We start from the raw sequence: 21,881 nt of genomic DNA, 5'->3' as shown, positions 1-21,881 counted from the left end.
AGTGTGTGTGTGTGTGTGTGTGGGCAGTTGTGTAAGTAATAAACTGAATTTAGCTTTTCAACATTAAGATTTCTTTTGTGCCCAAATCTGGCCTAAACTGTGATTCTCCTGCTGTAGCGGCGGAGGGAAAATAAGATATAGCAATATGTCGCGTGGTCACATTGTATCGATACTACAAGCATCGATCTGTTATTATATTTAAAAAAAAAAATAGAATTGAAGCTTCGATTACTTTTTGGGTCCGCTAGAGGGATTTAGTGTGTCTTCTGCTGAGGCAGTCAGCCTAAAGAAGGAAGTTACTGACATGGAGTTCACTCGACTCCATGTCGAATGAATTCACTTGAACCAACTGATTGGCCTTCTGTCAGCGGCTGTTGACGGCTTTATCAAACCGCTCTGGTGACCTACAACTTCTCCAAGACACCTTAAACACGTTTAAGCTTCCATGTGTTGTCTGCCCCGGTGTGTTCCACCATGGAGCCCATGCCGGACTGCTCCTCGCCGCCGGGGGCAGCACAGCGTTAGCTCACAAGCTAACAGAAGAAGCCTCCTTAGCATCGTTTGCTAGCAAACAACAGTCCACTTTAGATGGCGGCGGCAGAAATCAGGATTGTGCCACTTTTACCGCTGACGTGTTCGGGGAACTAACAGTCAGGCGGGTCGAGGAGCAAGACTCGCTGAATGAACAGCAGCTAACCAGCGAACAGGCCGGTCAGTACTGAGTTGCAGAGTTGTAGAGTTGCAGCGGGCCAGCTGGTTTCCTCCAGTTAGCCTCCATGAGGAAACCCAGCCCAGCTGTAAACAAGACGAGACTGAACAGCTGGTCTGGAGGTAGCTAGTCGGTCGCTTTTCTCAGAATGACAGGTGAGTGATACGATCAGATGTTGAGCTAATGTACCCTGCTTTGGCCTGCTGTTTTGAAGCTAAAGGGTTATAATGACTTTTCAGAAGATGACGTCCTGCTGAATGTACCCATCATCCGGCAGCTGTACCACTGGGACTGTGGCTTAGCCTGCTCCAGGATGGTCCTGAAGTAAGTGCGCAGTCACCTATACTGACCCTTACTTATACACTCACTGCAGTGTGTTTGTCGTTTATATGAGACCTTTAGTGAACTGCAATACAATGTAGAGTTATAAAAGTTTAACATGGGTGCGCTACAAACTCTCCTGCAGATACCTCCACCCTGTCTGCGAAGAGGAGTTTCAGAGAGCATGCTGGGAGTTAAAGCTGACAGAGAGTGTGTGGACTATTGACCTGGCCTACCTTATGTGCCATCTTGGAATTAAACACTGTTTTTGCACGCAGACTCTGGGCGTTGACAAGGGTTTTAGGAATCAGGTACTTTACTGAGTCTTAGTTAGTTCTGCCTTAACCAAATCTGAAGTTTCAGGCCTATGTGTGATTGTGTCTTGGTATTCTCTTGCTGTTGTTTGCAGTCGTTTTATAAGAAGCATTTTGATGCAGAAGAGGACAGAGTGAATGAGCTCTTCCTTAAAGCAGAGAGCAAAGGTGTGGTGGTAAGGAAATGGTGAGCTTTACGTTTATTATTACACATTCAGACAAGGTTGATTTACACAAGGTGAGACAAACTTGTGAAATGTCTTGGTTGTTTTTCTCTCCATAGTTCTGTGTCCATTCAGGATGTCCAGTCTCATCTGGAGCAGGGTCATGTGGCCATAGTGCTGGTCAACGCTGTTGTTTTGACATGTGAACTATGCTCTTCACCTGTCAAATACTGTTGCTTTCTGCCTGTGGGTCAGAAGTGTTTCTGTAGGAAGCCTGAGTACCAAGGTCACTTTGTGGTGGTGTGCGGCTTCAACAAGACCACAGGCTGTATTTTCTACAACAACCCTGCATATTCTGACAGTGAGTTATTTCATATTTCATACATTATCTAACTTTATGAATTTTAATGAGACACAGTTACGCTGTCAGGCCACAGGGATATCAGTGTATGACATTTTTTCAGAACACACCACCAATAGCCAGCATCAGATGCTGAAGATTTGGTCCCTTTAATGAATTTCTTTTGATTGATTTTATAACTGATTGTTACGTTACAATGTAGCTTTTAAACTGTGGGTCATACAAGTTCTAACTTGTATATACACCCACACACACACGCACACACTAACACTATCAAAGTACTGTGGATTGGAAACGCCACCTAAGTCTGAAAATGTCATCATCCTGTGGGGGACATACATGTACCAGCTGTCATTGTAATTACAATAATCGGCAGATTGACTGCCAATTATTAAATCGTGTGCAGTTTGGTTCTAACGTGTGTCTGTATGTGTTTAGGGGTGTGCTGCACCAGCATCAGTAACTTTGAGGAGGCTCGGCGGAGCTATGGGACAGATGAGGATATCCTGTTCATATATAAGGAGAGTTGATGGGCGTTGTAGGATTTCACTCCTCCTCAGCTCATCATTATATAGACATCATGTTGCTGCAGATCTCTGGACAGTCCTCTCTGGTGCTAATAAGCCTGACTTACAGGAAAAACAATCATTGCAGAATCACCATGGAAGTCAGTACTACTTGACCTGTGATAGGTTAAAAGCGAAAGGGTTCAATATCTTAATTTTTTACTCCCTTTTTTGACACAAGCAGAGAGTTTAAATTACTTTTATTGTCAATGTTGAATGATGACTGCAGTTGCTCTTTGTAAAATTACAGTTACAGAATTGTGGGCATCAAAACCTAGAGCAGGAATGGTCAGGATATAGTGTTGGAAGTAATTCAGGGCTGCTAATGATGATATTTCGTCATGTGTTGCCACCACCTCTACTTGTCTTTAGGATTCCTCCTAACTTACTTCTTGGCCCAAACAGAAAAAAAAAGGACAACAGTAGCGTTGCATTAAGTCTCAGGTAATTAATGCCCTCAAGTATGAAGTGTGCATCAAATAAAATTAATGTAAAAAGGTCAATGCAATACTGCCTGCAAAAGAACACAGATACAGTGCTGATAATGGGGGACACAATGAATTATACAATCACTGGTTTCATTCATCTCGCAGAGGGAAAAAAAAATTCCATGGCAGCATACTGGATAGATGGATGTATTGATTGGTTGTTTTAATTACATGAAAGTGAAAATTGAAAACCGACAAAACTAGCTAAGTAACATATCTTCACTCATTTTTATTTTTGGTATTGTGTACATTTTTGCACTACAATTTTCATACAAAACATAATTATGTGTTATTTAATTTAAGGGTTTTACCATGAAATTGCTTTTCATAATTCATGAGGAGTATATTTTACTGGTTGTTGTTTTTGCACAATAAGTGACACGTTTTTAACTGCATACTTCATTTTTTATTAAACATAAATCACATTCATTAAATGGACTTAAGCATTGTTTTCTTCCCTCTGTACACCTCGGAAAGAATTTGATGTTCCAAAAAGCTATATTTTAAAGCAAATAATAAAATTTTTTAAATGAATAATAAAATCAAGCTCATTCAGTTATGCACAAATGTAAAACAAAGCTGGGCTTTGGTTTTTGGTTTTACAGAGCATCAATCACAAAATGTCAATGAAAACTGAATTAGAGCAGAATTTAGTGAGTACCCTGCTGAAATCAATCATAATTGCAGAAAATGTGCAGTAAAGTATGAAGGACTCCTACTCTTTGACTATGTTGGGTTTAAAGTCATGTCTGACAGCCTTGGAAAGTTCCTCTGCATACATAGGATACCTGCCCGTCATCTGCAAAGTCAAGTACAGTCAACAGGCTAGTATGAGAAAGAGTATCAAAGCAAAACAGGTTTGACAACTACATATATGGGATCATATGAAAGCAAAATAAATGCTTGGAAACTTACAACATATCTAATGAGAACTAAAATTACTTAACAAGTAAGTTGAAGTAATTTTTCTTATAAAAGTGGCAAAGTAAAATCTCTAGAATTCACCTTAAAACTCCATTTGTCACTTATTTGTTGGTTCAGGTTGAGATCCATTTCTACCACCAGAAGTCCATCACGGGTTCTAGAGAGCCCTGGGGTACGGCTACCGTCAGGAGCAGCCACATAACTGGATCCATAGAAGTGTCCAAAGTCATGGTGAGCTGCAAAGGTCAGGAGGGCAATTTTTACCTGGCTTTCCTACATTTACGGTCTGTGTGTGAGACCTAAATTAAAGTATATCATGTCTGGACATTACAATGGTTAGTATATTAAACTGGAAAACAAAATGTTCGATGTTCATCAGATATTTTGGGCTAAACAAATCAGACTATGGTCACAAAAAATAATAACTCTATGAATGACAAATTTGTGGCCTAAGAATGAACTTGCTCAAAGTGTCAGTTCTGGTAAAAAAAAAAATTTAAAAGTTAATAATGAATGCATTCCAGAAAAGCACTTGTCAATGGCACTATATATAAAATTAAGAAAGTTGAACTTCTTGCTCCAGAGTGACGAGGATGAATGAAAATCACTGCATATATGTATCATGACCAGGCAAACAAAAAACTCTTGGACCCATATCCTAACCCCAACAGGAAGTCCAACATTCCCATTCCCTGGGTGTAGTGATGCACCAAACCTCAAGGTTAAAATTCCTGTCCATACTGAGTCAGATTCAGAACGCAACCTGCTCAACTTCATATCGTAAACATCAATCGATTTACATGATATTTACAGGTTTTTTTCTCCACATCATACACTATCACATGATGCATAACTGGCGGTGGTTCCATAGAGCCTGTAGAAGTTAATAACAGAATAACTTGCCAATAATGTAATAACTTAACATAAGTTATGTTGATGCTTGGTTATTATGTAATTGGCCTCCTAAAAAAAGTCTTCTGAAAATAACTTATGTTATACTAGTATCACATTATTTGAGTTATATTTATCGGGTAGAACTGAAATTGTAGTGAAAATGCACACTTTCACTGTTTGCCTGTCTGTCTAGCTCTCTCTCTTTGTCCATCTGTCATTATTTTTATTTTATTTTATTTTATTTTTTTCAATTAAATGACCACAGCATTGAGAGAAGGATCATTGAGAAAACTCCATGTCAGCCAAAGTGTTGGCTATAGACTGAACTTCCACATCAGAAAAAAGGCTGACTTTAATGTCATACCATATTCAGCACCTTTGTGAATTTAAGCAAATAAATCTTGTACCTTTTTTTCCATCACCGGATGTGAACTCATTTTGGAAATTTTCCTGGAGGATACACAAGACGTAAAAGACACATTTGGATGATTTCATATAAATACATTTGCATCTCAATACATGTTTGATTTGGTTGACTTACCGTTCCAACGCGGTTGATTGCACAAGTAAAACAATGGTTAGCTATCGCTGCATTCCTGGCTTCTATAGGCCACATGGGCTCACTGTGGAATGGAAATAACTTTATTGTTGATGTATATGATATTTGTACTATCAGTAATATAAAATGTAATGTTTAATGTCGTGGGGTCGGTTCCCAGCCTGGGGCCTGTCTGTGTTGAGTTTGTATGTTTTCCCTGTGCTTGCGTGAGTTTCCTCCCACTGTCCAAGACATACATGTTTAGGCTGATTGGTGGCTCTCAACTACAAGTAGGTCTGAGTGTGAGCGCGAGTTGTTGTTTGTCTCTGTGTGTTGGCCCTGCGATAGACCCCGCCCTCTCCCAATGTGAGCTGGGAGTGGCTCCAGCACCTAACCCCGAAACAGCTAGCATAGGGGATGAACGATTGAATATTTTTTGTTCAATATTTTCATATAATCACACTCCAAATATGGGGAAATGAATATGCTGAATAGAGAGCACAGACAGGATCATGGGTCTGTGCAGGAAATGAATACAGCTATTACTTAATTTATTCAGTCTCTTACCTGAGGTCTCCAACAGTAGCCGAAGGATTGAAGATGATCTCAGCTCCATTCATACTGTACATGAACCAGTTGAGAGGATGATGGCGGCCATAGCAGATATTCACAGCTATCTTCCCAAACTGTGTCTGGAAGACTGTGTGGCCAGTGTCTCCCTCCATATAATATGTAGACTAAGATTAAAGAAAACCATGAACGCATCAGTTTTCATAATTCTACACGGCGTTTATGGTTCATATGGTCTAAGTGAGATTCCCACTAACCTCATTAAAGTCTCCAATCCTAGGAATGTGGTTTTTCCTGCTCTTTCCTAGCACATTTCCAGAGTTGGAGATCACCACTGCTGTGTTCCACAGAGTGTTGTGCAGTGCCTCTCGCTCCAGAATTGGGGAAATAACCACCATGTTGTACTTTTTGGCCAGCTAATAACAGAATGACAGTGTTTTCAGGCTTGCATTCTACATTGAATCATGCCGGCCACCTGTGTACTCTCACCTCTTGACAGAAGCGTGTGGTGTTTCCCACTTCAGCAGACTCTGCAAACTCCGTCCATGGTTCTTTTTCACGGGTGCAAAAAGCAAAGGGCATGGCTGTGTCCAGAAAAAAAGGTTTTCAGATTTTCACAGTCATTTTTTTTTAACTGGAAAGAACTGATTTATGATATTATTTTTACAGCTGTAACTTAGACTCATGAAAACACTTACTCCAGGTCTCCTGAAAGCAGACAATGTTTACGCCGCACATAGCTGCGACCTTCACCATTTCACCGACCCGGCTGTGCATGGCATTGATCTGCCAAGGGAGTATCCGGAATTACACTCAACACATCTGCTTTCATGGTTTTAAAAAGAAACCCATGTCACCCAGCACCCTGTCTCTGTCTTTATCATCGTTCAACAAATAAATCCAATGTAGAAAGTTGAAGAAAGTTCTTTCCCCACACCATCAACAAGAAACAGCAGCACAAAAACCAAACATTTGAGATAAATAGAAATAGAAATAAATAAAAAATCCTTTGTATAAAGTGGAATGCACTGGAATAACACCCCGGTGCAATAAGTGTCTAAGACCTGACCTGGTCCAGGATGTGGTTTTCCGTAGCCAGAACAATATGGTGCTGAATGAGTCCCACTCGGATCCTCCTGGGTGGCCTCAGTTCTTCCTTCTTAGCATCAAACATGTAGCCTTTCAGCTCAAAGTCTTGTTCATTGGCAGCTTCGATAGCACATTCTGGCAAGTCCAGTTTTCTGTAATAGAGAAGATTTACCGTGTTTTCTTTACCCAGCACAATGTTAACAGGTATCTCTCTGGCTTTACGTCAACAGTGAGAAGCCAAAAAATGACTTTGACCAATTGGTCAAGAGAAGATTAATGCAACTATTTTTTCACTATTTAAAGAAGATAATTCTTAACTTGCAGCAAATTGTTCTTCAAATGTTTATTGCTGAATGGGCAATAAATTTGCATTACTGTAAACACACACACTACATAAGATAAGATCCTTTATCACACCCTCAGTGGGGAAATTTGCACATTTCAGCAGCAGCAGACATAAGAGAGAGAATAGAAGCACACAAGAATAACTAGAAGAGCTAGATAAGGTAGAAAGGAGAAATTGACAGATAGAATATATAAATAAATATATTAAACAATAATTTAATCAACAGATATGTACATGAAATTGGTAGTTGGATTGTATAATTCATCTATGTTACTGCATTTTTTTTTTCTTCTTCGTGTTATTATTATCGAGCAGACGGTGTGTGTGTTGAGCGGACTACTTGGTGGATGGTTTGCTTTGTACTCTGACCACCCAAGGAAGGACCTGCTTCCCTGGACAGAGCTGGCCTTCTTGATCACTTTATCAAGTCTCTCCCTGCAGACAACTCCATGGAAAATGGCTGATGCCATCTGGAGCCAATTATATCATTACAACATAATTATATATTATACACAGAAGGTCTTTAGAGGTCTCTAAAAGACTCCAAAAGACCTCAGTCTCCTGAGTCTGCTCTGACTTTTCCTGTAAAGTCCAGATGTGTGATGTGACCAGTACAGTTTGTTATTAAGGTGAATACCCTGGAATTTATAGGGAGTCATCATGTCAGTGGACATTTACATGGTGACATGGGGTTTGGGTCTGCCTGTGAAAATCCACCACCATTTCTTTTGTTTCGACCTCATTGATCTTGAGGTGACACCAGTCCACGAAGCTCTGCATCACTTCTGTGTACTCCCTGACATCCCCATCCGTGATGAGGCCAACAATGGCAGAGCCTTCAGAGAACTTCTGCAGGTGGCAGGTGAGCAAGTTGTGGAAGAAATCTGCGGTATAAAGGGTGAAGAGCTACGGAGGCAGGACTGCTCCCTGCAGGGCCCCTATAATGCAGATGACCATGTTCTGCGCCGTCACACACTGTGGACGATTTGTGAGGTAGTCCTTGACCCAGGATGTTAGGAGGAGGTCCATTCCTGAGTGTTCCAGCTTGTCCCTCAGTAGTGCAGTTTCAGCTTGGGAAAACAAAGAACCACAACCTCACTGTGCTTCCAGGCTTCTCCAGGTGAGAGAGGGATTCAGTGTTGGAGGAAGATGACCTGCCAACCTGGCATCGGTAGGTAGGCAAACTTAGGTGGGTCCATAGGTGGAGGCCCCAGGGTCAGGAGATGCATCAGGACCAGCCCCTCCAGGGTCTTCATTAGGTGGGATGTATGTGCCACCAGGCTGTGGCACATATCCGGCACCGGACAGGATGTTTTCTATAGCTGTGGCAATCTCCCCATTTTCAGGCTCAAGTGGAACATGCATTCAACAATCCTACTCCCTGGTGCTGTGTCTGCAGCCTGCTTGTGTGATGGCGTGGAGGACACCACCGAGTTAAAGCATCCGGTGTGAGACACTTCAACTTGGCTGTCCTCCTCCTCACATGTTACAGCTGATCCTTATTGTAAGTGAAAAAACATGCACACACACCCGAAGTAGCAGCTTTGGCCTCTACAGTGGACAAAAACTGTTATAAAAAAAAATTTTTTTTGAGAAGAACATTTCAAATTGAAAAGGAGCTCACTAGTGAAGAAATGCCACAACAAGCTAACACTGTGAAGTATGAGGTTTTTACTGAGGAAGCCTGCTTGAACTGGGGAAAGGTCGTGTAGGTTGAACATCCAGCTCTGACAAGACGGGCCAAAGTCCACTTATAAGAATAATTAATTACTCAGGACAAGGGAAGCTATAACAGTTCTAACCGTTTTTCAATGTTTAAGCTTTAATGACTTTCAATGACACACAGAGGGTAAAACTTATTTTCTTATCCATCACGGTGAAACTCACAGTAGTAAACTCACTGTCTGAATATTAGCCTACAATCATCATAGTGGCTATTTCCTACAGAAAACTACTAAGCAAAGCCAAAAGCGCCATTCCTCTGATGAGTCACATTCTTCACCATGAACAAAGACTCACGGTGTTTCCTTGCCGAATAAAATCCTCCTGACCTCGGCCAGCTCGGGCTCCGGCAGGTGAGACTCCAGACACTTCTCCAGAGAGTCCAGCCGGCACGCGGACATGGTGATGTCACGCTGCAGAGCAGACCTGTGCTCTGCTGTGGCAAAGTTCAACTCCCTTCCTGCTTTCGATGCTTTTGAACGGAATATAAGGAGCCGCCCCTCCTCTGCCTCCGATTGGTTAGACGGAGCCATGAATTCCTCAGATTGGTAAAATTCAGACAGGAGGAGCGGGACGTTTCTGTTAATATTAACCGATCAGAGGTGGCAACGCGGGGAAGGACAGAGTGTGTCCGGGAGGACAGGGAAGGACAGGGAGGGACAGAGTGTCCGCGGGGACAGGGAGGGACAGAGTGTCTGGGGGGACAGGGAGGGACAGAGTGTCTGGGGGGACAGGGAGGGACAAAGTGTCTGGGGGGACAGGGAGGGACAGAGTGTCTGGGGGGACAGGGAAGGACAGAGTGTGCCCGGGAGGACAGGGAAGGACAGAGTGTCTGGGGGGACAGGGAAGGACAGAGTGTGTCCGGGAGGACAGGGAGGGACAGAGTGTCTGGGGGGACAGGGAGGGACAGAGTGTCTGGGGGGACAGGGAGGGACAAAGTGTGTCCGGGAGGACAGGGAAGGACAGGGAGGGACAGAGAGTGTCCGGGGGGACAGGGAAGGACAGAGTGTCTGGGGGGACAGGGAGGGACAGAGTGTGCCCGGGAGGACAGGGAAGGACAGAGTGTCTGGGGGGACAGGGAGGGACAGAGTGTCTGGGGGGACAGGGAGGGACAAAGTGTGTCCGGGAGGACAGGGAGGGACAGAGTGTCCGCGGGGACAGGGAGGGACAGAGTGTGTCCGGGAGGACAAGGAGAGACAGAGTGTGTCCGGGGGGACAGGGAGGGACAGAGTGTCTGGGGGGACAGGGAGGGACAGAGTGTGTCTGGGGGGACAGGGAAGGACAGGGAGGGACAGAGTGTCCGCGGGGACAGGGAGGGACAGAGTGTGTCCGGGAGGACAGGGAGAGACAGAGTGTGTCCGGGGGGACAGGGAGGGACAGAGTGTGTCCGGGGGGACAGGGAGGGACAGAGTGTGTCCAGGGGGACAGGGAAGGACAGAGTGTATCCGCGGGGACAGGGAGGGACAGAGTGTGTCAGGGGGGACAGGGAAGGACAGGGAGGGACAGAGTATGTCCGCGGGCACAGGGAAGGACAGAGTGTCCGGGGGGACAGGGAGGGATAGAGTGTGTCCAGGGGGACAGGGAAGGACAGGGAGGGACAGAGTGTGTCCGCGGGGACAGGGAAGGACAGAGTGTGTCCGCGGGGACAGGGAAGGACAGGGAGGGACAGAGTGTGTCCGCGGGGACAGGGAAGGACAGGGAGGGACAGAGTGTGTCCGGGGGGACAGGGAGGGACAGAGTGTGTCCGCGGGGACAGGGAAGGACAGGGAGGGACAGTGTGTCCGGGGGGACAGGGAGGGACAGAGTGTGTCCGCGGGGACAGGGAGGGAAAGTCAAAGATGGTTCAACATTTGGACACGCCGAAGCAAGTCCAATGATAAAGCAGAGGGCAATATTTGGAAATCACATATATCATCTAAAATTGGCTCAACAATCTTCACAGTTCGTACTTTCGAAGATGTGATTTTTTTTCTGTGAGTAAACTGTTTTTCCAATCTCTTGTCACACAACTCTGTTGTGTTTGTATTGTGTATAATGTTGTTTACCAGTAGCTAAGAGCTTTTTGAATCAATGTCGCTCAGGGGACAGGAGCACAATTTTTGTTTTTGCCAAAGATGGCAGCTCAGGTGGTTGACACTAAAACCCGATTTGGACTGAAATATTCTTTTGCACGAAAGTTCACTGTGGCTTTATTTTCCAGTAAAGAAAATGTTAAATTAACTGTTGCATAAATGTAATTAAATTTCAAGGCAAGTTATTTTACATAACAGTTTACGTATGGATGGTGTAAATCAAAGTAGTAGATTCACTGACAAAGTAGAGGGAGGTGGTGCCATCTTGTGTCTACATTTGAAAATGATCTAAGTATTAATTTATGATTATACGGATTATTTCAAAGGAGCCATTATTTTGATCGGAGGTCCAGCCACAGTGGCTGGTCCCCAGGTTATATAATCTGTGATTTCACTTTATCTGATGCAGGTCGGTTTTCCTGAAGTTCGTCATTAACTCGGAGAGCTAAGTCCCAATGATGGTTGTCAAGTTTCCAAAAATACTTGCGCAGGTTTTGGGGAACATTCGGTAAAATAGATACCAAATAAAAAGAATGGAGCTGTCTTAATGATATACAACCCGAAACGGTGTCATTGTAGACATCAGGATGAAATACTCTAAACATCTTGGTTTAGGACGATGATGGAGCCAATCCCAGCTCACCACTCACTGGTTATACCCCGATAAAATCATTTCCTTTAGAGGTTACACAACATTTTCAATGGATTATTGTTCAGATAGACCCTGACTGTAATTGTGCAAAGCTTCATTTGATGTTATTGTAGCCTTTTAGTAAATCAAACTTTAATACTCTTGGGCTGAAAACATAATTCACTTGTTACCATTTGCCTCCCTTCATAAAGAAAAAAAAAATGTTTTAACTGGTAAAGCATACTGAACTAGTAGACCCTCCACACCAAAGACTTACAACTCACAGTGTTATTTCTAAATTGTCCTTTTCCAATTTCACATACCCTAATCTGCTTCTACTTTTGTATATTTTTTTAAATATCTAGCTTTGCTTACAGTATTAATACATATAATATGCATATATAACACCATGCATACACCATACATATATACTACCATACATATGAAGGACACAACTGAGGGGGCAATATACTGCCACACAGGCAGCAGCACAGCACATGGAATCAGGAGGTCTCTGTGGTGAATCTTTAAAAAACATTTAAGATCCCAGGGGATGCTTTCAAAAAGTAAATGTAAACTCTGGGCCCTGTAATCTGAACTCATCTGGGAATTTTAATGAAAGCTGAGAAAATAAAGAATTCCAAAGATAGTTTGATTTTTTAACTAACTATTCCCAGAGAGAGGAAAGCAGATCTGTGACTCACTTCTATGAATCTACAGATCAGAAATTAAACATGACCCTGTCTGGTAAGAAACCAATGGAAAGTATGGAAGTCTTCCTGCAGGAATTGATAAATGACTTGGAATATCTTGTGACCTATGCTGAGTGCAGTTACATTAAAAGTTTGAAAACATTGAATACCATTGAATACTTTGTGACGCTGTCCTGGTGAAGGTCATAGCTGAACAGGATGATTTCATCATCATCATAAACATCATAAACAAAAAATTCTCCCATGGGCTTGACCATTTAGAATATTCATCAAACTATTAATTATCAACGTGAATTAGCATTCATCATGAATTTAACTCAAATATGCACACAATCAAGACACATTGTCATATTGAGCAAACAAAAGTTATATTTAACCCCTGAATTAATGCAAAACTTTACAACAATGACACGGACATGAACAAATCTATCAATGAAGGTATTGTCTGGAATTTTAATACATTTAGGAAGAGCACAAAAATCTTTACCCATTCATTTCTGTTCAGAATGCAAATGGAAGCCAAAACGCTTAAATTATATCCTGAAAGACAAGAGGAGGCTGAAAGTGAGGACTATCATGACCTTTGCTTTACTGTGTACCCTACAAGGCCACAAGACATGATGTAGCTAGAAGTGGTCTAAGTAATGGTGGTTAACAATACAGCTGCACAATTCATTTAAATATAATCAAATTCACAAAATGGCCAAGTACATTGACTGGTAATTTATATATATATATATATGTGTGTGCGTGTGTGTGTGTGTGTGTGTGTGTGTAATTTTATTAATAATACATTTTCTGCATATCAGCTAGCCATAATTTATGTTGAAATCCAATAAAAGTGTTAATATCCATATAATATCCATCTCCCTGAAAATTGAAATCAAATACAATATCAATCATCTAATAATGAATCTGTTGTCTTCAGCCAAAGGCAGATTTAGATCAGTTGTGGCAAACACACACTGTGGAGAAGTCTTTCAGTTTTCAATGCTCTACAGTTAAATAATGAGCGATGTTCCTGAAAGTCTCTTTCCCCAGGTTGGTTACAGTATGTTTTTAGAGATCTCCCAGTTTCACTGGTCAAAGTTCATTAATGAAGTCTATCCATGAAAATGAAGACAATGCGTTTAATGATCTTGTTTGTAATGAGAATGTGTATGAAGTGGTGGCGCTTAAAAATAAAAGTAAGTGGAAAGCTTCATGTGGAGCTCAGTTCCAAAATAGCACAAGCTCTCTGTGCCGCAGCAGTACCTTTACATTTCTACTCCGATTTGAATTGAAAGGTCACTGTGTGTCTTCACTGTTTGTCAAGGTGAGGAGATTCAAGTTGTCTTAGTGACACATACTGTCTGTTATCGTCGCAGTTATCCAGATACTTATCCACTGTGATCGGTGTTTGACTGGGGGCTTGCAATAAACACTGCTCCATCTTGGGAGAGTGGGAGATGACAACTGTCAGAGAAGGGTGGGAGACTGCCACCAGCCCTCCCCTTACAGGAGAAATGTCAGCGGGGCAGTGAAGGGAGCTCTCACAGCTACTGCTGCTGCTTTGCTCAGTGAAAAGTTGAATGCTGAGGCTGTTTGCCTTGAGTCTGATGGAGTTAGTGACGCTGTTATGACCGGAGCTACGCCGACTGATGCCAGCCTTCACCAGCTCCTGTTGGCCCAGGATGTGGCGTTGGATAATTTTACGAAAGGTTTGCCTGAACTCCCGGATCCGGTAGGCGTAGATGAAAGGGTTGACCACAGAGTTGGCATGAGAGAGGATGATAGCTACATACATGATCCAGAGCGGAGGGCGAGGACACTGAGGACAAAAGAGGGTGAAGCAGTTGATGATGTGTAAAGGCAGCCAACACACTGCAAATAACCCAACAATAATGGCCAGAGACTTGGCAGCCTGAACCTCCTTCTGCAGTGTGGAACGTGACTTCTCACTGTGAACAGCTTTCACCTCAATCAGTTTGAGCTGGTGGCAGGCTGCCATGAAGATGCACAGGTAGATGGCCAGCATCAGAAGGAGAGGGATTAGCACGCAGGCAAAGAAGTTGAAGTAGACCATGTACTCCATGTCCACAACGGCCTCAAACAGGCACTTCATCAGGCCAGGCGGGCAGGTGCTGTTGCTACTCTCTGGCAGCTTGTGCCATCCCATCATTGGGGTCAGACCGATGATGATAGATAAAACCCAGCAGATGGCAATAATGCATCGAGCACGGAGGCCTGTCACCAAACTGTTGTACCTGGAAAGGGAGACGGTAACATCAGCTTTGTGCTCGTTCAAAATTCCCTCAGAGTTAACTGCAGGTCTTTTTCCCTAATAAATTATCTGTAGGTGTTAGAAGACGATCTCAAGAAACAAAGCTTGTATTTTTCAGGCCACTCTACAATAATGCTTCACAAAGCATTTATGATTGACTATTAGCTTCTTTATCAAGTAGTCTGTTAACACTTAATAGAATTTATTGTAACACATAAGATAAAAGGAGGCAGATAGTAAACCCACATTCATCTGTAATAATTGTAATAATTCATTAGAATGTGAGATTTCTTTCATTTTTCTGTTATCCTGCATTTCTACCTACCTGCTTCAGCTATTTGTTACGTTTCTCACAATTAACAATTATCAGCCAAAGGGCAAATATTGTAATTTCACTGTTGTTTACGTTGACGTTTCACCACCAGCTTTCATTATAACCACAGATATGAAAATGTTATCAGATTTATATACACAGTGGATGTTACAGTGTGGATGCTTGGCATCTCATTTTCACAAGAGTTATCATTAGTTGTTGTATAATTACAATAGAATTACAAACCAACACTTCTAACCACTACTAACAAACTACACACAAAAGTACCAGATATAAATTTAGTTAGATTAATGGCATTCACTTTTGAAGTCTGATTGTAATCATAAATTAAGTGTTTTATGAGTCATAGACCTCTGAGCCTATTTTGAGGATGCTCATGGCAAGTGTGGGAGAGCAGCTGAGATATTTGGCTTGATTCCGCTGAATTCTCAAGATGTTAAATATTAATACTGTGAAAACAACCCCCCCCCCCCCCCCCCCCCCAAGGAGGGCTCTGAGTTTTAATAGTTAATTGGAAAAGGAGCTGACAGCTTGAGTTATGAGAACCCCCCCCCCCCCCCCCCCCCTTTGTCAACATTCACCCTGCCATCATTCAGTGATAGATTTAATGGCTGACAAAGCCTTCTAGGCACATTTGAATCCTAAATCAAAGTTAGCATCCTAAGTAAACTGTCTGATGAGTAGCATGTTTTCACAGCAATGTAATAAGATTTCACAGGGGCTGATGAAAAGGTTACACAGTCTGTATAAGCAATTAGAGCAGTATTTGTCCTATTGCTCTGGGGGGACGTTGCCTTATGGGAAATGCCATTTCTGGACAAAAAATTCTTCAGCCAAGTCTTTATCAAATGTCAGGACATTACTGATTGGAATAAAGTACGAAGATTTATTGTGAGCTCTTGCTGCACGAAACTAAGAGGCACATTAAAGAAGTAAGAAACAGTTTCAGTGTTCTGTTTGCTTTACAAATATTAAATGAGGCACCATATGTCCTTTCTTTTTTTTGTCTCGGTACTTTTGTTACCATTTTCTGATACATCATCATTTCTAAACTGTAACTTGATCTCTTAATTAAGAGCTAATAACTAATTGAATAAAGCTTTATAAATCCATTATTAAAATTTTTTACTTTTTGGCTGCCAGATTTTGATGAACATCTTTGGTGGGAGTTTGCTATGGTTATCTATTCATGAATGCTCATGACCATTAATAAAATTTAAATACAATTATTATTCTCTCAGGTCTGCAAAGTATGGGTTGATTACATGACGGTACTAGTTCAAGAAAGAATTTTTCCCAATTTAGCAACCCACAAGTTATTATTAAGACAGTATAAATGATATGCAAACCAATCGAATATTATTATAAACCACTAAACTGGTTTCTGTGTAGAAATGGTGGCAGAAGGTGATACCAAACATTTTTGTGTCTCTTTCTAACTGTTTTCTGGTTCACTGACCTGAGCGGTATCTTGATTGCAATGTAGCGGTCAATAGCGATGGCCAGCAGACTGAAGATGGAGCTCTGTGTGAGAACCAGGACAAAGCACGCGATGAACAGGCAACCATAGAAGTTGGAGCAGAAGCCGGTGCTGATGACGATGGCAAAGGGAATGGCCAGGACACCAACAGCGATGTCAGCCACCGCCAGCGAGACCACAAAAAAGTTGGTAATGCTCTGCAGGTTGCTGTTGAGGTACACGGCCCAGCAGACCAGTACATTGCCCAGCACAGAGAACACAGCAATCAGCAGCTCCAGGATGATGTAGAGGACGGAGGCGGCAGGGTCGTCCGGCATGATGAGACAAACAACGAAACCTCACCTCAACAACCATAGCTGCAGCCTGGCGGCCGGTGAGCTCAGCCTCCTCATCTCTCAGATTCCCTACAGCTACGGCAGCACCTCTACACCTGCTCAGCTCGAACAGCTGATCAACAGGTTTTTCCAAGAGCAGTACAAATGTCATTCCACCGATGCCTACACATAGTACACGGCTGCTTGTCTCCTGGCGAAAGAAAAGATGCTCTGTTGGAACCGCTCCTTCAGTCCTTCCCCTGAGTGTCTTGTTCCCATGAACTTCTGAAGAGGCTGAGATAATGCCAACAACACAAGTTGCTGGAATGTTATGTCACTGGAGATAAAAAGGTGCAGACAAAGAGGAACTTTTTCAGTGAAGGAAATATATATAATCAGATATTTACTGTGGTTCCATTTAATCCTTCTGTATATATGATATTACACATACTGGATCACCACATACACACACACACACACACACTACGTGACCACCATGGCCACTGCCAGTCAAAAGTTTGGACACGCTTTGCTATTCAGTTCAATGGGGCAGTGTGTCCAGCCTTTTGACTGGTACCGTATGCTCCACAGAGCCATGGCTTTCACAGAGCTATGACAAACAGGTAACTTTTAGAGGATGGCAAGATAATATTTAGCATATTTAGAATGTTGTTACTTGTTTTGGTTTTCGAGCCACAGATGTTATTGTTATGGTTCACTTTTAAAGCTCATTGGAAAAAGATATAATCTTCCAGCAAGAAGGGTCGAAGAGTCCACATTAGTTTCTGAGCACCTAGTGCTTTGTAAAACACGTTTTTAAGAGCAGGTTGAAGAGCCTCCTTTACAACTCAGTACAAATCAGTCACACAAAAGACGCCTTTCATTAATATTAAAACTGTATTTTTACAAATCCTGCCAAGAACCAGCTCTGCTTCAATCTTAAATGACAGAGCTGCACCTCACAAGTCTTACTTTGCAATCATTCGTATTTAGCTTGTGAGTGTTCAATAGCTAAAGAACCAGATGTTTTCCTCGGGAGTTGGTGGAGAACGACAAGAAAAATTCATATCCAACTTTCATTGGCCAGGTGCTCACAGACATCAGCTCTAAATCTATGCTAATGTTTCCTCCAATCTGATTAAGAAGGAAATGCTGTCAAGTTATTCCAAATTAAATCCCACTCTCAACATTAGTTTAAAGCCACCTTTTACAGCTGGTGCTCGTTTTGTTTTGGAATTCGTAAATATGGCTTTTGCACAGTTACACTGTGGAAGGTTTCATTCTTCTGTCAGATTCATTTCAGCGTAAAATTGCATACAAATGGATCCAGGTCTTTACACTGTAGTTAGATTCTGTGGTATCCGCAGGAAATCTGCCATAAAAGGCTTAACAACTTTTTTTTTTTTTTCTGTATTCTCTCAGAAGGAATGCCCCTTGAGGTCATAAAGAAAGAGGAGATAACAGCTGTACTAGAACACAGAGGTCTTTGCTCTCCCATTCAGGTCAGGCTTTTCCCTTTGGGTTAAATGAGTTGTTATTTCAAGGATGATAGCCATCAGGAAGTTTTCAAGTTCATTCTGTTTGACTTACAAATAAGGTTTCTTTTTGTCTTTGGTGTTATATTGCAGTGTGTTATAATGTTTTATGCAGCACCATTGCAAACAGAACAAAAATCCCCAGGGAGCGTAATGGGAATAATGAATCTCTGAAAACTAAAACAGTGACCCACCGTATCCAACAACAACAGGCTATCCTGAGATGGAAGTATGAAGCACATCAGTGAAGCTCAAGGGATTCAGGATAAAACAAGAGACAGTGAGGTCTTGCATAAGGACAAACTTTGGTTCACATTGGCTGCTGCAGGAACTTTGAGAGTATCTTTGTTTTCAGATAAACAACCGAGATTGTTTGCGAAAAAGGGATTAAAATGCACCTACAAGTCTATTAAAGTTTGGGGGAATTTGCCAACAACCCTGCTGGAGCTAACCAACAAAACAAATGCTTTCATGAAGGAGGAGCAAGCATCAAACATTAAGCCCTCGGATAAAAGGCATCGGTAGCAATGTGATTATTGTGTTAGCTGAGTACTGACATTACAAACAGCGCATGCTAGAGCCTCTACAACATGATCACTCTCCAAACGACAGTGAATCCCAAGTTGGTGGTATCCACCGTCTGTGTTGTCTTCATATTGCAGTGGTCACATCCAAACTCTGGTGGACTCTCGGTGAAAAGCAGCTAATTCCTGCCACCGAATAACTCCAGTGGCTTCCTGTTTGTGCTGATTGAATTATGGTAATTGACCTTCTTACACCCTACCAACAATACAGGGTTAGCAGCCCACACAGATAGCCATGCAGGACTTTCCATGAACTCATGATAAAATTATTCTGATAAATTTATTGTCTCCATAAAAGGTGCGTGCTTCAAGTGTTGTACTTTTGCTATATTTCCATTTTTTCATTTTCTCTTTTTTTTTGTCATCAGCAGATCATTTGAAATGTTTTCCTGTTACAGGACTCCCTGAATATACAGTTTCCAAATTTTATGACATGGGAAAGTTTTTGTTTTTACCTCTGTTCTATTGTTGACTGGAGAGTTATATTGCTCTGAGCAAGGGCTGAGTTTTTTTTTTTATTTATCGAGTTTTCAATCAAACACCAACATAACCTCTTTAATTACTAAATGCCTTGTCACAGCTTTGTTCAATTTATCAGGAGATTGGTTTTGTTTCATTCTCTAAAAGTTTGATGAGGATGCTGTATGCTGAACCCTCATGGTTCATTTTATGAAGTTTGAAGATGAGTAAGCAGGCAGAGAAACTGAAACTGAGCTGAAGTCGAACAACAAACGATCATCACAGGGAGTTTATGCACTTACAATTTACTGTTGTGTTGTGTTGATAGCAGGTGAGGAAGGCTAACTTGCTGTGCAGTTATGCTGCAGCACAATCCACATGCCACTGATATCTCACTCAGTCGATTAAGAGGCCCTGACAGACATTTCCTCCAATCACCAAGCAAACACAAATGGGAAACGAAATTCATTCATACATTAAACTGAAAACCTCCAGCACAAACAAATGAAAAACTCTAAAACACAACATTGAAACCCTTTCACAAAAACAGCTAAAAATGTATACTCTCCCATAAACAGCTGAAACCCTCTCACCTAAATTGCACACCGCACAAAGGAAAACCTCACAAAACAATACAAGTACACCTCAAAAATTGTTAATGTCTCTGAAATGCCTCCCTCCTTTTGTTATTGAATATTAAAATGTAAGACTTTTGTACATCTGATTTTGAGGATTATGACCACTCTTCTGACTTTACCTGCCTGACCTGAAATCTGAGTGTTATTTATTGTCAAGTGGAAGATCACCCAATTATACAGATAATTACCAATTATTAAGCATAATGCCCCGACAGAGGGTTTAACTTCCAGAAATATTATTTATGTAATTTTTTGTAATTTTATTTTGTAATTCACGTTGAATTCTGTATTCTGATGAATTTGATTGTGGCAGTCCCCTGGAAAGGTGGGATGGCAGCAGGTGTGTTGAAACCTCCACTGGGAGGTTGGCCCACAATAAAAAGGTCAGGGGTTCGATTTCCCACCTCGGTGCAAGATGGATTAATAACTTTTTGTGAGCGCATATATCTTGAAGCATGTTGAGGTTAACTTATTCCCTCCAGGTCGTGTGCAGCCAAAGGAAGGTTTATTTTTGTGATATTGTATCGACTTTATTATGAATGTTCATTCATTCATTCATTCATTCATTCATTCATGCATTCATCTTCTTCGTCTTATCCGTTTTCTGGGTAACTGGGCGTGTTGGAGCCAATTCCAGCTCACATTGGGGGAATGGGGGGCACACCGTGGACAGGTCACCAGTCCATCAGGGCCTACTATCAATGTATTGAAAATATATTTCATTTTGTACACCATTTGTTTGAACAGTTCGACGATGTCTTAGGTTGTTTATGACGGTGAAGAAAAACCCTGTCACTTTAAGAACTGTGGGACAGTGTATTTCCTGATGGGAGTGATACTTTTCAGAACATGAACATTTCTATATTGTAGGCCAAGGAAAACATTTTTAAATGGGCCTATTTTATTATATCTAGAAACTGGCTTTTGGAATTCCATAAGTTCTAAGCAGAAGTACAAAATAAAAACAAAAAATGCTGGAAATCTTTCACTTTAGGTGTAGTAAATCTGGAATATATTTAAATTTCACTTTTTAAGATATTCTGTCTCGGAGATATGTCTGTACTAGTGAAATATTTCCCATCTTAAATGCTGCCTTAGAATACTGATGGCGTTCGTGCAGGGGAAGGACACAAATATGGAAGTGTCCAGAAGTGAACCACAGCTGGTGGAGCTACATCTGCTGATCACTGTTGATATACAACTTCATAAGCATTACATAGAGCTTTGAAATGATGGTAAAACTGTGTCTAACGTCTAACTTCATTAACATATTCCAAATTTCAAATTCCAAATTTTATTGATTTTTATCAATAAAATAAGAATGACTTACCCCTTTTTCTTGATGCACGGCCACAGTGTAGCTTTGAAACTCTTACATCCGACAGAACTTGTCTTTTAGGATATCGGTGTAATCAGAATAAGAGAAGAAAAAGAAAAAAACCCTGTAAAGCACGAACAAGTTAAATCAATCTGGCAGTCAGGGAGAAATGATTCCACTTGTGTGGTGCTGGACTTCCCACAGCTGAGAGCATTTCCTCTCTCTTTCACACACAAACACACGCCCCTCCCTGACTCTGGGGCCCACAGTACGTCTGACTCCTCTCCTGCTCCATCCGCTGATTCACTGTTTGCTTGGAGCATCTGCTGTGACACTTCAGGCCCATGAATCAAACAGTTGCAGTCGGGCAGGCTCTTGGGGGCCGTGGCGGCATAAACAAATGACACTTGACTGCAGATTTAATTTTTGCAACCTATTTATTGGCTGGCCACTTGAAAATATCTTTTTCCCCTTAGAACCACTACAACTTGTACGTCTCAATCGTATACAACGTCAGACAAAGGCTGAATGTAG

General features: G+C 41.8%; 3 protein-coding genes across 3 annotated transcripts; 1 reads left to right on the top strand and 2 right to left on the bottom strand.

The window, feature by feature from the left end:
* The first annotated feature begins 300 nt into the window (after positions 1–300).
* Positions 301–3,371, top strand: gucd1 (guanylyl cyclase domain containing 1). The gene is made up of 6 exons (XM_029511312.1): positions 301–864; positions 949–1,033; positions 1,176–1,341; positions 1,440–1,531; positions 1,628–1,869; positions 2,308–3,371. Exons 1-6 carry the CDS (start codon positions 858–860, stop codon positions 2,397–2,399), a joined length of 684 nt encoding a protein of 227 aa, XP_029367172.1. The 5' UTR covers positions 301–857; the 3' UTR covers positions 2,400–3,371.
* upb1 (ureidopropionase, beta) lies at positions 3,080–9,469 on the bottom strand. The gene is made up of 10 exons (XM_029511311.1): positions 9,304–9,469; positions 6,919–7,090; positions 6,548–6,635; positions 6,339–6,433; positions 6,107–6,265; positions 5,847–6,016; positions 5,283–5,364; positions 5,149–5,191; positions 3,929–4,083; positions 3,080–3,722 (listed from the first exon to the last, which is right to left on the bottom strand). The coding sequence occupies exons 1-10, from the start codon at positions 9,405–9,407 to the stop codon at positions 3,639–3,641; spliced, it is 1,152 nt and encodes a 383-aa protein (XP_029367171.1). The 5' UTR covers positions 9,408–9,469; the 3' UTR covers positions 3,080–3,638.
* Positions 9,470–12,807: 3,338 nt separating this feature from the next.
* adora2aa (adenosine A2a receptor a) lies at positions 12,808–21,494 on the bottom strand. The gene is made up of 3 exons (XM_029510999.1): positions 21,360–21,494; positions 16,479–17,150; positions 12,808–14,668 (listed from the first exon to the last, which is right to left on the bottom strand). Exons 2-3 carry the CDS (start codon positions 16,814–16,816, stop codon positions 13,723–13,725), a joined length of 1,284 nt encoding a protein of 427 aa, XP_029366859.1. The 5' UTR covers positions 16,817–17,150; positions 21,360–21,494; the 3' UTR covers positions 12,808–13,722.
* Positions 21,495–21,881: the final 387 nt, after the last annotated feature.

The sequence above is a fragment of the Echeneis naucrates genome, chromosome 9, assembly GCF_900963305.1.
Source record: "Echeneis naucrates chromosome 9, fEcheNa1.1, whole genome shotgun sequence".
NCBI classification, from domain to species: domain Eukaryota; kingdom Metazoa; phylum Chordata; class Actinopteri; order Carangiformes; family Echeneidae; genus Echeneis; species Echeneis naucrates.
This window is presented reverse-complemented; position numbering and strand designations above follow the sequence as displayed.

Excerpts from the sequence above, each read along its gene's own strand:
- upb1 (XM_029511311.1), bottom strand. The coding sequence starts at position 9,407 with ATGTCCGCGTGCCGGCTGGACTCTCTGGAGAAGTGTCTGGAGTCTCAC. Across the intron at positions 6,017-6,106 it reads GGATTGGAGACTTTAATGAG|TCTACATATTATATGGAGGG; the intron begins GTTAGTGGGAAT and ends CTTTAATCTTAG. Across the intron at positions 5,365-5,846 it reads GCTACTGTTGGAGACCTCAG|TGAGCCCATGTGGCCTATAG; the intron begins GTAAGAGACTGA and ends TCCATTCCACAG.
- gucd1 (XM_029511312.1), top strand. Across the intron at positions 1,034-1,175 it reads TGCTCCAGGATGGTCCTGAA|ATACCTCCACCCTGTCTGCG; the intron begins GTAAGTGCGCAG and ends ACTCTCCTGCAG. Across the intron at positions 1,870-2,307 it reads CAACCCTGCATATTCTGACA|GGGTGTGCTGCACCAGCATC; the intron begins GTGAGTTATTTC and ends GTATGTGTTTAG.
- adora2aa (XM_029510999.1), bottom strand. The coding sequence starts at position 16,816 with ATGCCGGACGACCCTGCCGCCTCCGTCCTCTACATCATCCTGGAGCTG. Across the intron at positions 14,669-16,478 it reads GCAATCAAGATACCGCTCAG|GTACAACAGTTTGGTGACAG; the intron begins GTCAGTGAACCA and ends CTCCCTTTCCAG.